This window comes from Cucumis melo, chromosome 1 (assembly GCF_025177605.1).
Source record: "Cucumis melo cultivar AY chromosome 1, USDA_Cmelo_AY_1.0, whole genome shotgun sequence".
Taxonomy (NCBI): Eukaryota; Viridiplantae; Streptophyta; class Magnoliopsida; order Cucurbitales; family Cucurbitaceae; genus Cucumis; species Cucumis melo.
The window spans coordinates 33,105,915-33,123,797 of NC_066857.1; the positions used below are offsets into that span (position 1 = coordinate 33,105,915).

The following is a 17,883-nucleotide window of genomic DNA, read 5'->3' on the forward strand; positions in this document are numbered from 1 at the left end:
CCCAACACCGCTTGATCCAAATGCATGGAAAGAATAACGATGGTTGATGCCAAGACCGAGTATGCCGGTGACGTCGTGGAAAGTGGCACCAACCTTTACACAACACTGCCAAGAAAACAATAAGAACAAGGTGTGAAAAAGCTTAAAACCTTGAGTTGTTGCCATGGTTAAATATCTTAAATTTAACTTGAAGGGGGCACGGGCACAAGCTAGGTTTGAGGGATGATGAAATTTTTGGAAGATCAAAGGTCCTATATATGTGTGCTTGTTCTTTTCAACTGGAAAATTATATATAGAAAAGTCTAACAAGTTTTGATTTTGTTGGACACTAATAGGACAACCAAATTATCTTTGATGCTCATGATTGATTGTTTGGTTATTTTTGCTTACCGGAATGAGTAGTTATGTTGAAACAATAAAGTTTGAAATTTTCTACTTTGGTTATGCCTACACGATAAACCTTACATTAGTACCAAAATTTAAATTATAAAAGTTGATGTCAAAGGTACTCTAAAAAGTTAAAATTAGAATACATATGCTTTGAAAGTTGTTAGGCAGCAATGGGATAAATATAAATGTTAAATAAAATAAAATTTCATCCAAAGAAATCGAGTAACTAATAATCTTTTACCATTTTTAAATTAATTAATAACTTCAAATGACTAATATATTTATATTTGCGTTAATAATTTACGAGAAAATTATTGTTAAGGATAAAATGGGTGAAAATATCTCCAATATATAACAAAATTTTAGAATAACGTAAATATGAAAAAAGATATTCTGCTTACTCTGAAACAAGGTCTGAGACAACCTCATACGTAACTTAAGAGATAAAGCAAGGAACTTAAACAAATATATTTAGTGAATTAACAAAGCACTAACATACAAAGATGTGACTGGTTTGCTCCAAGATAAATCCTTATGGTTGATTTTTTATAGCTAAGTTATTTATCCTGGTCTAAATTCTGATAGTTGTTACGAATTTAATGTTCAACCGGAGATCAACCAAAGGAAGGAGTTTATTGCATAAAATAAAAAGAGCAGAGAATAAATGTAAATGAATGCAAGAAAATCTAGTTTCAGTTATACGGATTTTGTCTGTAGAAAGCATTTGTTCATCGAATTCTCATCACCAAACTTAGTTTATTGCTTACGCGATAACCAATTTAATTATAAAAGCTAACTAAATTGTTCTAAATTAACAATATATTAGTCCAATTTGGCTAGATGATGCATGCATAATTGAATTATTCTAATCACATTAAAATCTAGGGTCATGCTAATGCAAAATAATTAACTTTCAAGAACTTAGCTAATTATTGGATCAATTCAATCACATGATCTCATCTAATTTGATTTACAAGTCAACCTAATTTATCGCTTAATATAATTTGATTCGAGAACGATAATGAGAGCACGTGCACCCAAGCATCACCACTAGGTGGTCACCCTTTTAGGTAGGGGTGTAAGGATAACTCGAATCATCCGACAACTCAGACTACCTAACTCATATTATATGGGTTGAGTTGGGTTAATTTAAAATGTGGGTTGGATTAGGTTGAAAATTTTGATTCAATTCGACTTGGGTTGGATCTCGGATTAGATGTATGTTTGAAACTTTGAATTAATGGATGTTCGAAATTTTGAATGTACAAACAATTTTGAACTTTGTTTTTTTTAGAAAAGGAACAATTTTGCACTTTACAAACATTAGAGTTTAGAAACAACAACAAAAAAGTTGGAAACTTAATTCGGGTTATTCGAGTCGCCAACCCAACCAACTCGAAAATATGGGTTAGATTGAGAATGTCTCCCAACTCGTTTACAGTACTTCTACTTTTAGCACTCTCATCATTCCCAAATATATATCCATGAAAGCGCAAGGGGAACATCCGTCTCAAAAATTACAAAAAAGGCTTAAGATAAGTCATATGCATGAATTATCACTTCATGTAATTAACATAAAATAAATCATAAATCATAAATTAATCAAAGCAGTTATCATAAAATATCCAAGCATCTGATAATACGATCAATATCCTTTTTTTTTTTAAGATACGAACGGTCAGTACGTAGACCCGGACATCTCCACTAGGTAGATACCTTCTTAGCACTCTTATCATCCTCGCTTTATTAATATGGAAAGAATCTGTACATGAAAGTAAGAGATCGATAAAGGAAAACATAAAAGGGCTAGAGTGAATCCCAAAACAACAAATAGCTAGAAAGCATTTAGATTTATAGCAAAAGAACTAGCACTATAGTTTGTGAATAACAGAGATCTATTGGCCAGAGTCCCAAAAGCAAACATAAGGTTTAATATAATCAATATCTATTAAAAAATTAAATAGAATTGAATCAGTAATACAACAGACAGTTGGGCTCGAAATCTCATAAATACATCGAAATAGAAAAAGGAATCCTAAATCTCACAAATTATATTTGTTTTTGACTACCAACATTATAAAATCAATGCTCGGAAGATCTAAAATCAATTAAACTATAGGCCAATGTATGTGTGTTAGTGGTTTTGAGTTAGTTTAAGGTATTTTTGGTTTAAATAAGGTCATTTTTAAACTTGATTTTGGGTTAAGAGGGATGTCCAACCACTTGTATCAAGCCAAAAAAAGGTTAGAGGTAGGTCTAATAACACAAAAACCATATTTCCTCAATTCTCTCTTCTAAATTAATATAAAAGTTTCATACGGTATATACAGAAAACATAATTAATAGTATCAATTAATATTTTTTCTAAAACAATAACAGGATAACTTTCCAATATTTTTATAAAATTTGAAAACCATCAAATAACGTATCATATCAAAATAAATTCGACACTTTTTCTCTTTTGAAAATGTGCACAAGTGTGAAGGTGGAACCAAAGAAATCAATAAATTTTTTTTAAGCAAGAAACAACATAGATCTATGTGCATATCAATCTCCTAAGAGATGATGCACAAAGAACTTCAAATATATTAATATGGAAAGCGTCGTACAGAACGAAGAGGAGGACTAGAGTCCTTGAGGCCTAGAGGCCTTCAAATATATTAATATGGACCAGAGGCCTTCAAAAGAGATGGTCTTGATAAAATTTTATGAATCACACGCTTACTTGATGCTCTAATTCTATAGTCTGTACAACTGGGTCCTTGAGTTTTAGAGAATTTGATCTGTTTGTTGTGCCAAAATTTTGTAAATGTGTTGGCCATTCAATATTACCTATAGAGTTAGGCCACCTTTTTTATCCTTAGAAATTTGATTAATAAATGCACCCTCCTCCCCCATCACGCAGACACATACGAAGGGAATTTTGTAGAATTTTTTCCACTCCGCAGTTGCAATTATTATTCTAGAAGTTGTGTCGCCACGTACCCAAGACGATGGGGAGCGGCCGACGTCCTTAAGAAAGGTTTGATTTTAAAAACGAAAAAAGAGGAGTCGCCACCAATCTTTTTTACGATGTAATTGGACACCGAAATAAAGTGAATCCTTTTAAATAAAATAATGGTCTACGAAAAAATTAGAGTTGAGTTTGGAAATCATTTGTATACGGAGAAGGTGTTAGCACACAATATACCACACAATAAATTAGGCAAATAATTTAGGATATCAATGTATAAATATATGTATTTAAAGTCATATACATAATAATTATCATTACGGTGGTAATAAGAATAAGTTAAAAGAAAAAGAAAGGAAAGATACGTAAAAACGATAAATAAAATAAGAAAAAAATTGAAAAAGGAACTAAATGAAATAATAAATATATAAATAAATATGTAAAAAAAAATAAATAAATAAGTGAATAAAATAGACATAGGAATGATAATAAGTTAAGAAGAATAAAAAATAAAATTATGAAAGGAAATAATAATAATGATATAATAGTAAAAATAACAAAAAGTTTTTCTTTTAAAAAAATCACACATATAGAAGACTAAATAAATAAATAAAAGTTATATATATAAAATAAAAAAACAAACATAAGGTTAAAAATATATATATATATATATAAAAATAATATTTACAATAACAATAAATAATAATAATAAAATTATATACAAAATTAAATTTAAATAAGCGAATAAATAAATTATAAAAAAAGAAACAGATAAAAAAAATATAATAAATACAATAATAATAAAAAGTAATAATAATAATAATAATAATAATAATAATAATAAGTTTAATAAATTTAAAAATTATAAATAAAAATTAAAAAAACTAAATTTATATAAATAAATAAAATAGAGAAAAAGAAATATATATATATATATATATAATAAATATGAATAATAATAAAAAAAAAAAGACTTTTTGCTTATAACTTTTTCTTTTTTTACTATTTTTTAGAGAGAAGAAAAATGTTAAAAGACTCTTTTTTCTAGAGTAACGATAAAAAAAAGTAGCAAAACGAAAAGGATTTTTCTTATGCAAATTTTCTTTCTCTTTACATTTTAAAAAAAAATAAGTGTAAGGACTCAATCTCGAAGAAGATTTGCTTGTTGTATGAGGTGCGGATCCTTGGGAATAAATCCCTACCTAATGCAACCTCCAACTAGGTTTTTCCTCTATGGGATTAGATTTAGGGTAAAAAAAACAAGTAAATAGATAAAAATGAAAATAACGCACCTTTTATAGAAAAATACGTATCTTCAAAAAATTTCGCAAAGGTTCTCTAAGTAAAAAAAAAAAAGTTTTCTCTCGTAGAGATTCTTTCTAATACCTTTTTTTTTTCAGAGAATTTCTCTAAAACAATTTCTTCTCAAGAATTTTTCTAAAACAATTTCTTCTCCTCCTTTTTCAAATGACAAAGGACCCAATTTATAGACCCGGGGTGTGCCACAAATTAGGAAAATTTAACAAGTATAAAATCCAATTAGATATTATGTAATTTTATTAATTTTCTTTTTTCTAAAATAGTAAAAATATGATATTGAAAGATTTTGTCCAAAATAAAATTTACTTTTTTTCCTAAAGTGATAAAGATAAATCAAATATGGTATTAAAAGAATTTTGTATAAAATAAATTATTTTGCTTTTCCTAATATGATAAACCAAAAGAGATTTTGTATACATAAATTAATTTGTTTTTTTCCTAAAGTGATAAGTCAAAAATGATTTGAATTTTTTTAAAATAATAGATATTCTCATTAATGACTTTATTTTCCATTTTAAGAAAAAGATAAAAAAAAAAAAAAACATAAAGATTTCATATTATTACAAAAAGATTTTACCTTTTTCTTTTTTTAACAAAATAAATGAATAAAATATCTTAACCATTGCTACAATTAATAATTTAAAGAATAATAAAAAATGTAGGATAAAATTAGGTGGCTACAAGTTGAATTCTCTTGGTGTTAATTGTTTATATTATGGGTAATTAGAATGGATAGCCATTGTTAGAATAATTATTAGGGTAATTATAATAGGTAGCAATTTTTAGAATAATTATTAAGTATATAGCAATATTTTAAAAAAATTGCAAATATAGCAAAATCTATCGGTGATAGGCTTCTATCGTTGATAGATTCTTATGGTTTATCAGTGATAGACCAACATTTACTACATAGTCTATCAATGATAGACTCCTATCATTGATAGATTTTGACAGATTTTGCTATATTTGCAATTTTTTTAAAATGTTGTTATATACTTAATTATTTTGAATATAATTGCTACATTTGCAACTATCCCTAATTATTACTATGTAGCAACATTTTAAAAAATTTGCAAATATAGCAAAATCTATCGGTGATAGATTTCTATCGTTGATAGACTCCTATGGTTTATCAGTGATAGACCAACATTTGCTACATGGTCTATCGGTGGTAGACTCCTATCATTGATAGATTTCGACAAATTTTGCTATATTTGCAATTTTTTAAAAATGTTGCTATATACTTAATTATTTTAAATATAATTTCTACATTTGCAACTATCCCTTATATTATAGGGAAATGTGCCTTGAAACTATTCTACTGGAATTTATTTCTGAAAAAAATTGCGAATAGATTGATTTGTAGTCTAATGGATGAATAATAATTCTCTACAACTCCCAAAAAGCATTAATTCTTGTTGTGCCAAAAAACATCTATTAGTTGTTTGTTAGTTGAAAAGTTTCATTATCTCATTCAAAACACTTGGAACTTCTTTTTGTAGTTTTGGACTTCTTCAATCATTTTTTAGCTACGACTCAAGTCATTTTCGGTAAGTTCTGTGTTAAAGACTTTGTTTAGATCAATCAATTAGACATTGCACATTCACTAAAAGAAATATGGCATATGTGTTTTGAAATCTACATGAACCGATTTGAAACCATGTACATTTTTGTGAACTCATCAATTCAAGAACTTAACTATGCTTTGGTTCTTAAGAATTCGTTTAGTTAAGACTTTGAGAGATGAGTTTTGTTTATGTATTGAAGCAGGAGAAATTATGTGCGGTAAGGTAGGCGTTTCGTATTATAATATAGAAATCATAATATAGTAGGCGTTTTGTATTATGTTGCCGGTAAAATGTTTTGTTTTGTTTAATACATATGTACCTTAATTTTTTTTATAGAAGGAGATTTAACTAAGGCCCTTGTAGTAAGTTCTCATCTTTCACACTTATGAATTGATGTTGGTTTCTATCTCTCTTTCTGGATGGCTTATAATTTTTTTTTATTTTTTTTTTATATTTTTTTTTGCTTTCCATTTTCAAACTCTATTTGTAATTATTTTATATTGTTCACTTTTATGGCTTTTGATTATCAATTGCATTCCACGATCTTTCATTCCTGTTCTATAATTTGTACATTTGAGTCACTATTAAGAAACCTTTCACTAAAGAGTTTCATAGTTCTTTGATATGGTTGAGTCGAACTGCGAAAATATATATAATACTTCATTTAAATTTCTATTTGTTAGCATTTCTGCCAATGCCAATGCTTTGTTGTTTTCTTTATCAATTGAAATAAATGGAAACGATTGAACCACTTCTTTTGAGAAGTATTGTAAAAAGAAGGTTATATTGTAAAAAGAAGGTTATCTTTCTCTGTTTTTGTTTTCTCATTTATAATTGTTGATGTAGGTTGCTCCAACAAAGTATAAACTAGCAACAGTTGAAGTATTTTCTCATTTATAATTGTTGATGTCTGTTTCTATCCCCCAACCCTCCATCTCTCCCATCTCGCTTATGTGTTTATGAATGAATGTTGCATCGCCCGTTCTTTTTGGATTTTGTTCTCTCGGTCTCAACTCGCTTTCCTTACCATTGTCTGCAGATGGGCTTTTGAGTGTTATTAACGGGTTCGAGTGGAGCTTGCATCTCAAATGAATGTTGTCACAGGCATGTTTTGATTTTGAGCGACGCTTAAGTTTGTGTGATTTAGTGACATTACTTGCATACAGTTTTTTAAGAATATCTGAGAACTGTTAAAGTCTCAAATGGAAGTTAAACATGTGGTATTAACTCTATAATGCTTGTTTTATTTGAGCAGTTGACCGCAATTTTATCTCAGATAATGTGGCCAGTTCAACTCCCCATTGGTAAATATAAGATATAATACATAACTAATCTCCTTTTGTTTGTTTGTTATTTCAAGGTTCTAATGCATCCTTCTCGAACTCTCTTGCATCCAAACATGACGCCAATGAGAGATATTTGAAGGTAGTTCTTTTTCCATGTTGCTTTTTTTGTTTTTATTCTAAATTTCTAATAGTACTATGAGAGCTATTCATATTTTACTATCTACTTTTGTAGCAACACCAATTCATGATGACATTATGACATGGGAACACCTATGCGAGATCGAGTTTGGAATCCTTGTGCACCCATGAGTCTGTTAAGGTAAATTTCATGTTGACTAGTGCACTTGAGATATTAATTAAGATAGTTTGGATAACATTGTAGAATATATGTGCAGTAGAGGCTCCATAAATTATTGTTATTATAACTATTTTCTATAATTTTCTTTTTTGATATTGTCTTACAGTTAGAACCGAGGAACATTTAAATTCAAATATGACAATTGATAATTTTAAATAGCTTCATGATAAGCTTGAAAATATTAATGCTATAGCAGATAGTTAATGAAGATTTATAGTTTTTAGTTTATTTTTTGAAATAATTTTTTAATGTATATTTGTTGTTTTGTTCTTTCTCCATAATTCTTCGCTTGGCTAGTTTCGTTTTGGAAAATACTTTCATGTTGATTCTTTTATGTGGAATCTGGTTTTTGTGATTTACATACCCAAACGAACTTTATGGTATGTATGAACCATTATTAGTTCTGATTGTTGAAGATGTAATTTTTCAACTATTGGCTTCTTTAAAGCTTACTGCAGTTCATGGATATTATGAAGTTTGTTGTCAAGAAAATGTTGTAAAATGTCTTCACAAGGGATGAGATATAAATTATGGGTTTTTTGTTTTGTTAAAATAAATTGAGTTACTCATTAGGTTGAATTATTTGCTAGTCTTTACTGTTTGCCTGTCTTTACAGTGGCAGACTCAACTCAATAACCAATGGCTTCAAAGTTCCATCATGTTTCAAAAATAGTAATGTTCTCGTGGCATATGCTTTTGTTTTGCATATTCATATCTTGATGTGTAGAGTCATACTCTAACATTTCATTTTGTTTTCTTACTGGGTTTTGCAAGAATCTATTGGAGCAGTGAAGCGATATTTACGGAAATTAATTGATTTATAGGACTTTTTGTAGGTTTGGTAGTCAAATTTTGGTTCAAATGTACTTATTTAAATAGCTTGTTCATACCAAAACATATATGTTCATTCTTCCATGTACATATACTTTACGAACAATTGTACATATATTAAAGTATATATATTAAGGTGTTCACCATTTCTTTTCATATGGGTGTGTTGTATAGTACTTTGTGATTGTATTGGTCTCTGTAATGGCAGGGCGGCAAGAAAAACAGGGACTAAAAATACAATTATGACATTTGAATCTAAAAAAAACTGTCATCAAAAACGTTTGCTTGATAGTTAATTAAAGTCATGGTAGGTTAAATGATGACAGTTAATAAGTGTCATAAATGATAAATAATGACATTTAATATCTGTCAAAGAAGATTAACAATGACACTTATTCTCTGTCATAAAATATAAACAATGACAGTTATTATCTGTCATAAATATAAGTAATGACAGTTATTCTCTGTCATAAAATATAAATAATAACAATTATAATATGTTAGAAAATAAGTAATTCGCGACATTTATTCTTTGTTATGAAAAAAACATTTCATGACAATTTTATAGAACTGTCACAAAATGCTTTCCATGACTACCGCATCAATGACTGCAAATAACTGTCATGAAATCTTTCTATGACAGCATTTAACTGTCATTGTAGGTCCTTTTTCTACTAGTGAGTGAAGCCCAGTACAGACAGCTTATTTAAAAAAAGCTTGTAGATTTAGGGAGATTGTTAAAAAAAGCTTGTAAATTACAAATATCTTCCCATAAGTTAATGGTTGAGTTTTATTTTTCCCTAAAGGTTTTGTTATTTCTCTCCTTCCATATTGATCCTAGAATTGCGGTTCCACCACTGAGCTTAATGACGTTTTCTTCACTTGAAAGCTTGAGAGAGCATAGTGATGCCCCTATGGTTTGGATGCTACTTCTATCTGTAAAGTCACCTATATTTGAGCATAGTTTGTTCCAAAGGAATTTTGTTACCTTGCAATTCAAGAAGAGATGATCCACATCTTCACCTTTCTCCATACATAAAACACATACGCTTGGATTTAAGCATGAATTGTGGAGCTTCTTTTAAAGGATATCCATCGTATTAATTTTTCCATGGATGAGGGACCAAAGGTAAAACTTGCATTTCATAGGCAAAGAAGATTCCCATAGGTTGGTGAAAGCCTACCCGTCAACATGTTGTGAGTTTTGTGAAGTTTTTGAAGCTAAAGGTGCATTTGATATAAGTTATACAGTGAAGGATTGATCATTGTTTAGATTCCATTTTGGCTTGTTGTCTCCTTTTTCAGGACAAGGAATTTGTAAATCATATTTAATACATATCCATGTGTGTTTGTTTCCCTTTCATTCAAAGGTCTTCTGTGATCCAAAGTCCATGTCTTATATGTATCATACCATCTATCTTTTATGATTGCATTTTTGTCTGAGGCTAAGACAAACATTCTAGGAAAAGCTTTGAAGAGAGGGCCCCTATTAGTCTAATTTGCAAACCAAAAGGAAATATTTTCGCCATTATTGACCTCCCACTTGTAGTTCCTCTCAACCCAGTTAAGCCCCTTTGTGATGGAGCTCCAAGGAGCTTTAAAGTTGCTATGTTTACTTTTGATGGGGATCTCTCCGGCATATGTAACCTCATATTTAGCAGAGATGACTTTTCTCCATAGAGCATAAGGCTTAGAATGGAAGCGCAAAAGCCAGTTACTCAGAGGAGCAAAGTTGATGTCCTTCATGTTTGTTATGCCTAAGCCCCCTTAGGATTTTGGTCTAGTAAATGACTGACCATTTGACCAAGTGCGTTGCATTAGATTGTTTTTTGCTTCTCCAAAGAAAATTCCTCCAATGTCTTTCAATCTCTTTGTAAATGGATGTTAGTGCTTTCAAAACAGATAGTTGATAGGTTGGTAAGCTTGCAAGGGAGGCTTTAAGTAAAGTGAGCTTACCTCCATTGGAGAAATGTTGGTATTTTCAATTGTTCAACTTTTTTAGTAATTTTTCTTTTATATTTTCCCAAAAACCTTTTGTAAGCGGCTTCCCACCCAATGGAACTCCCATGTATCTAATAGGAAAAAATTGGCAAGAGATGTTCCAAGTATCTGCAAATTTGTTTGCGAGTTAGAGTTGATTTTGCACGATTGATGGTGAGGCCTGAGGCCCTTTCAAAGAGGGAAAGGGCCATTTGTAGATTTTTGATAAAGATATCATCATCCCCTAGATGAAGATGTCATCAGCAAAAAGGATGTGGTTTGTAAGACACTGTCCATTGATAACAACACCTTTTAGTTGCTTTTTTGTTTTGTAGAAAATTCAAGAGGCTACTGCTTAGATAGTTCATGGCTAAGATGAAAATGAAGGGAGAAATTGGGTCACCTTGTCTTACTCTTTTGTTTTGTTTGATTCTTCCATAAGGTTTCCCATTGATCAGCACTGAGTATTGAACACTTCTAATGCTTGCTTGAATCCACTTTTTCCATTTCTCTAGGTAGTTCTTTTTACTCAGCATAAGATCTGTAAAATCCTAGTTGATTATGTTGAAAACCTTTTCAACATCAAGAAATTAAGAACAAAGCCCCTGGCTCATTTTCCAGTAGTCTACCATTCCATTTTCCATGAGAATAGCATTTGTTATTTGTCTTCCTTTCACAAAAGCAAGTTGACTTTTTAATATTGTATCGGGGAGAGTACATTTCAATCTCTCAGCAATTTAAATTTTGGGTAATTGTAACGAATATCAATTTTAAGGATAATAACTATGCATATAGCAATATTTTTAAAAAAATATTTCCAATATAACAAAGTCTATTAGTGATAGACAACCAATATTTACAATATAGTCTATCGTTTGGACAGATTGTGTTATATTTGCATTTTTTTATAATGTTGTTATATATACTAATTATTTGAATCTAATTACTATATTTGCAATTATCTCATAAATTTATTGGACAAAAATTTTTAAAGCATATTCCTTGAACAAAAAATTTAAGACATGATCAAGAGAGTGATTTAAAAATTGTTAAAAATCACAATAATGGTCATTTAACCAAATAACTTATAAAATATTTTTAACCACGATAAAAATCAACTTTAACAATATAAAATTGCATAAAAAATTGAAATGAATTAATTAATTTTGAATGATTAAACGAGTGTTTCGAAGTAATTTTAAACATGACAAAATTAACTATTTCAAAATCACATCCAAAATGCAATTAACTTCACTGTATTCTTCCTGCACCTTTCATTCACTTTTTAGAATTTATATGTTTAATTAATGTGTATAGGCAAAACCAAAGAAGAAAATTTTCCAACTTTATTGTTTCATAAAACAACTCATTAAGCCAAGAAAAACTAACCAAGCAATCAATCCTTGGCCCACCATATATAATTTGGCTGTCTTACTAGTTGAACAGAATGATCAAAACTTGTTAAAATTTTCTAAATATAATTTTCCAATTATCAAAAACAAGCATATATATAGGGCCTTTGACATTCCAAAAAATTCAAAACACCCTCAGCCTTTGGCATTTCTACTAATCATCATCTCTCCAACTTAGCTTGTACTCCTTCAATTTTCAGACACTTAACTATGGCAACGGCTAAAGGTATTAAGCTTTTTCACACCTTGTTATTGGTGCTTGTTTGCCTTTGTTGTGTGAAGGTTGGCGCCACTTTCCACGATGTCACTGGCATACTCGGTCTTGGCATCAACCGTCGTTATTCCTTCCGCAATACAATAGGATCTAGCGGTGTTGGGATGTTTTCAAACACCGGTGGTAGCACCACATCGAGCGTCGTAGACATCGAGAGTCCTACACAAGCACCAACACCTGATATTGCCCCTGCTGGACTTGAAACTAATCCAGCAATAAAGAACAGTCATCATTTTGTGGCTTTTGTTTCTAAGGATCATGATATTCATTGGAAGAGTGGTAGTAATATTGCTCTTTCTCGTGGTGGTGGTGTTTCAAGTGGTGGTGAAATTGGAGTAAAGAGCAATAGCAATTTTGCTGTTTCTCATGGTCTTGAAACTTCAAGTAGGAATAACAAAGCTCTGTCTTTTGGTATAGAAATTGAGAAGAACAATGTTGCATCCCTTGGTCTCAAAGCTCACACGAGAAAGGTTCATGTTGGTGTTTCTCATGGTGGTAATATTAGTATAAAGAAGAGCGGTAGCATTGTTTCAAATGATGGCAAATTTGGTTTTAAGAGTAATACCAATGTTGTGGCTTCTCATGGTTTTGGAATTCAGGGTACAGTGTAACTTGACAATTCGCCAAAGGGAAAGGGTTTTGATGGTTGCATTATACCATGCTAAAGCTACGAGTCTGATGCAAATGTATATATAAATTTATACAATTTATAGAGTAGCTAATTCGAACATAGTTTAGTGAACGGTGTATGCTTAAAGTGTTATTTTAAAAAACCGATGTGATTTGAGTCATACTTCATTAATGTTGAACTAAAAAGAACATATATTTTATCAATAAATCAAAAAATTTCATTTTCCTGTCATAAGTTTCTAAAATCTTGTGTATCTGTTTAACAATTTTGATGAGTCCCCATGATCGTTCCGTTATTTTTGCTTACCGGAATGAGTAGATATGTTGAAACAATAAAGTTTGAAATTTTCTACTTTGGTTATGCCTACACGATAAACCTTACATTAGTACCAAAATTTAAATTATAAACGTTGACGTCAAAGGTACTCTAAAAAGTTAAAATTAGAATACATATGCTTTGAAAGTTGTTAGACAGCAATGGGATAAATATAAATGTTATAAAATAAAATTTCATCCAAAAAATGGACTAATTAACTAATAATCTTTTACCATTTTTAAATTAATTAATAACTTCAATTGATAATTTATGAGAAAATTATTGTTAAGGGTAAACATGGTGAAAATATCTCCAAAAATATATAACAAAATTTTAGAAACCTTCGTGAGTATAAATAGGCACCAACACACATTGAAACAATGAAAGTATGATTCCAAAATATATCGGAAAAGCAAACATCCCGACAATATCAAACTTTAGAATAATGTAAATATGAACAGAAATATTCTGGAGTAAAGTTCAATCTGAAGCAACATCTAAGATAACACAGCTTAAGAGACAAAGCAAGGAACTTAAACAAATATATTATTTAGTCAATTTAAGAAGGCTCTAACACACAAAGATCTGACTGTTTTGCTCAAAAGTACGTATTTTGTGGTTTGATTTTTATATCTCTTCAAAAGAGTTATTTATCTCTGTCAAAATTCTGATAGTTCTTTATGAGTTTAATGTTCAACTCGAGAGTATAATCAAAGGAGGGAGTTTATTGGTATAAAATAAAAAGAGAATTGAATAAAAATGTAAATGAATGAAAGAAAATCTAGTTTCGGTTATGCGAATTTTTCCTATTCAAAATATTTGTCCATCGACTCTTCGACATCAAACTTTGTTTATTGCTTACACGTAACTAATTTAACCATAAAAACTAATTAAATTATATTCTTAAATTAACATATTAGTCCAATTTGGCTAGATGAAGCATGCAGTTAACTTCATCTAGCCAATTATCGAATCAATTCAATCCTATACTCTCATCTAATTTGATTTACAAGTTTTAATTAACATACAATCAATCGCAAATTATAAGTTAATCAAAGCAGTTATTATAGAATATCCAAGCGTATGATAATATAATCAATGTTCATTAAAAAATTAAATGGAATTAAACTAGCAGTACAACATATCCAAGCTCACAGACAATACATGGAAATGGGAAAAGAATCCTAAATATCCAAGCTAGAGATGATACCTTAACCCATAAGATATATTCGACGCCATTTTCCTTGATTACATAAAGAAGATGAAAATAACTCTAAAAAACTAATAATGTTGTTGATGGATTTAAGGAAAAAAAACCTAAGAAAAATTAGAATGATCATTGCTCGAAACGGCTACTGGATCAAAAATTATAACCTAAAAACCAAAGCTATGGATTTATATCTGCACAACAGCGCTACAAAACCGAAGCTTGTAATTTTTTAGTCTTTTGACCTAATTTCTTCGTTAGGACGCCAAATTGGTCTGTTTTATCTTCATTTTCTTTCTAATGCTAGAAGATTCTACCTCGTGAAACCTATAAAATAATCAAATTAAAATGTAAAAATCATAAAACGATTTCAAAATAAGCAGAATTAGATTTTGCACGTTTTCAGTGCTATCAGGTACAAACATTGATACAACACATCCACCATAATTGATTAGTTCAGTGTTTTAATTCAACCTTATACCATAATTTTATGATGATTGAAGAAATTAAGATCAAAAATATAAACTATATTTGTTAGGGGTATTTGTGAATATATATATATATAAGAATAAATTAAGAGTCTTTTCAAAAATATAAAAAAACAACAAATATTTACGGTCTACAGAACAATTCCAAAAATAGAAAAAGCCTAGAGGCTCATCGTGTAAAATACCAAAAATGCCCCGTCAACCACGTCGTCAATAACGCGTGCGTAATATATTTGCAATCGTTTAGATTTAGTTATTGTTTGATACGCGATCGTTTAGATATGGCTACAATTTATACGCGATTGTTTAGATATGGCTACAAGCGATTGTTTAGATATGGTTATAATTTATACGCGATCGTTTAGATATGGTTACAATTTATACGCGATCTTTAGATATGGCTACAATTTATATGCGATCGTTTAATTTTGTTACACGATCATTTAGATTTATTTACCCGATCGTTTACTTTTTTTACACGATCGTTTACATTTTGCTACTCCAATCCAAATGATTTTTTTTCAAGCTTTTTTATACATGATTTTTTTTTTACACAATCGTTTACTTTTTTAAATGATCGTTTACATTTGGCTACTCCAATCTAAATGATTTTTTTTCAAGATTCTTTATACACAATCTTTTATTTTTAAATGAAATATTGAAAAAAAATCATTAAGATTGGAGTAGCCAAATGTAAACAATCATGTAAAAAAAATTAAAAGATCGTGTATAAAAAATCTTGAAAAAAAATCATTTGGATTAGAGTAGTCAAATGTAAACAATCGTGTAAAAAAAGTGATCGTGTAAATAAATCTAAACGATCGTGTAAAGAAATCTAAATGATCGTGTAAAGAAATCTAAACGATCGTATACCAAAAAAATTTAAAAAACCGTGTACCAAATTTTTTAAAAAAATCATTTAGATTTGAGTCCTCAAATCTAAACTATCGTGTAACAAAATTAAACGATGGAATTGAAAAGATAAATTGTACCTATATCTAAACGATCACGCACTACAAGAGATGGGGGTACTCCCGACGCACAAATACGTCGGCAAAAATGCAAAGTACGTCGGAAAAGGATATCCCGACGTACAAAACGGCGTCGGAAAGAACATCGGGAGAAATGCGTCGCGAGAGGCTTTCCCGACGCCGTACCAACACGGCGTCGGGAAAACCTCTTTTCCGACGTTTTTTTTTCCCGACGTAATGAACGTCGGGAAATCTTTTTTATATATTTTTTAAAATATTTTATTTTTATTTTTTTCCTTATAATATTTTGCTCAAACATTCACAATGATGTTCGGATTGCTCAAAAAAAATTCGCGACGTTTTGGATTAAATTAAAATAAATTAATAAATATACAAACACAAATTAAAAAAATAGAATTAAAATTAATAATACGAATAAGTTGACTACAACAAAATATAGTTCTCAAAATAGAAAAAACATAAACATAATGAAAAGTCTCCTAACGAGGTGCGTATGCACGTCATTCTACACCTTCGGTCCTAAAAATGGTATAAAAATAACTAAGTTTAATACATAATCATATATTGCAAAAACTTAAGAATAATAGAGAAATATACGACGTACCGCAGAGCTAGGGATCATGTGGTGGTCCCTGTTGTGCACGAGTTAGGTCTTCAATCATCTTTTTCATAGCTTCCACTTGTGAACCTAATGCTTGGTGATTTCTATCTTGTACTTCAATCTGTTCCAAAGTTTCATGAAGTTTAGCTTGTAATTCAATCTCTTTTTGTGTGGACTACAAACAAGATGTCGACAAACTGCTTACACTTGTCGTTCTGCGGGCCTTCGGCTTGGGTCCCCAACCAAGGCCTTTTGAGTAGCCTGGTCGTCTACCCAACACCTGATCGCATATCTCATCCTCAGAGAGTGGCTGACTACCCTCTAGGGTAGGCTGGGATTGGAGTTCCAGCATTTGATTCTACAACAAATTTAAAAATTATGTTAGGTAACGCGCAAAAATATATAATAAAAGTGGATAATTAATAAGGGTATAACTTACATGCGCATCCTCGACGGCCTGCGACACGAATGTCCCAGCTCGAACGTGTGTTTTCCGGAACAATTCCACACGATCGACCGGCTGCCCTCTTCTTTCAACGAGCTCATATTGTCGTTGTAGAAACGACTTGGACCCGCTACTATGATTGTAAGGCTGCTTCTGTCTAGCAGCCTTGTTTGTCCGTGATTGCTCCTGCATTAAAACAATTATATTGTTTATTTCTTATACATATTAAAACTTGTTATCATAATTAATCATGACAAATACCTGGAATGCACGGCTGATATAATGGTCGCAGAGGAAGTGTCAATCCTCATCACGTCCAACCAATGCGTTTGGTGGGTTGGCACGAGCCTCCTCCGGGTCGTTGTACTTTTTGAAATGTCTATGACAATCGGCTCGGAACTCTTTAAAGGTCGTGAGCATCTGATGCTCAACAAACCTGTTCATTGCTTGATCATTGAAATCAAGCACAAACAATCGCTACACATTACAAACATAACACATTAGATTGGTTAAAGTTAGATATGTTTCAAATGAAATCATATATAAATGTGTAGTGCATTTAATTACCTGGAGGTCGCCTTTAACGACCTCAATGTATTCTCTCTCAACGTCCGCCCACTTAAGACAGCGGACGGGAAATGTCTTTCGCACGCACACGTCTATCGCCTGGCTGAAGTGAACGGCGTGTGGAGAAATAGGCTTCTCCGCTTCAGGGGCGATCGTCATCGGAATGCACCCATTTATTGCAACGTGGCGCTCTAACTCCAAGAGTCGAGACTGCGCACGTCTCCTAGGAGTCGGAGTCGTTTGTTGAGAAGAAGACTATGCTCAA

The 17,883-nt window shown here is 30.8% G+C and overlaps 1 protein-coding gene across 2 annotated transcripts; it reads right to left on the reverse strand.

Annotated features, from left to right (window-relative positions):
* Window positions 1–16,626: 16,626 nt before the first annotated feature.
* Window positions 16,627–17,562, reverse strand: LOC127150198 (uncharacterized). Of its 2 annotated transcripts, XR_007822305.1 has the most exons (3): window positions 17,313–17,562; window positions 17,046–17,237; window positions 16,627–16,964 (listed from the first exon to the last, which is right to left on the reverse strand). XR_007822305.1 is itself a non-coding variant. In XM_051087428.1 (2 exons), exons 1-2 carry the CDS (start codon window positions 17,241–17,243, stop codon window positions 16,782–16,784), a joined length of 381 nt encoding a protein of 126 aa, XP_050943385.1. In that variant the 5' UTR covers window positions 17,244–17,304; the 3' UTR covers window positions 16,627–16,781. The 2 variants fall into 2 exon arrangements, 1 of the variants encoding a protein (XP_050943385.1); XM_051087428.1 differs by lacking the exon at window positions 17,313–17,562 and having other exon boundaries at window positions 17,046–17,304.
* Window positions 17,563–17,883: the final 321 nt, after the last annotated feature.

Coding starts and splice junctions, on each gene's coding strand:
- LOC127150198 (XM_051087428.1), bottom strand. CDS start 17,243: ATGCAGGAGCAATCACGGACAAACAAGGCTGCTAGACAGAAGCAGCCT. Junction 16,965..17,045: donor AGGCCGTCGAGGATGCGCAT/GTAAGTTATACC, acceptor AATTTGTTGTAG/AATCAAATGCTGGAACTCCA.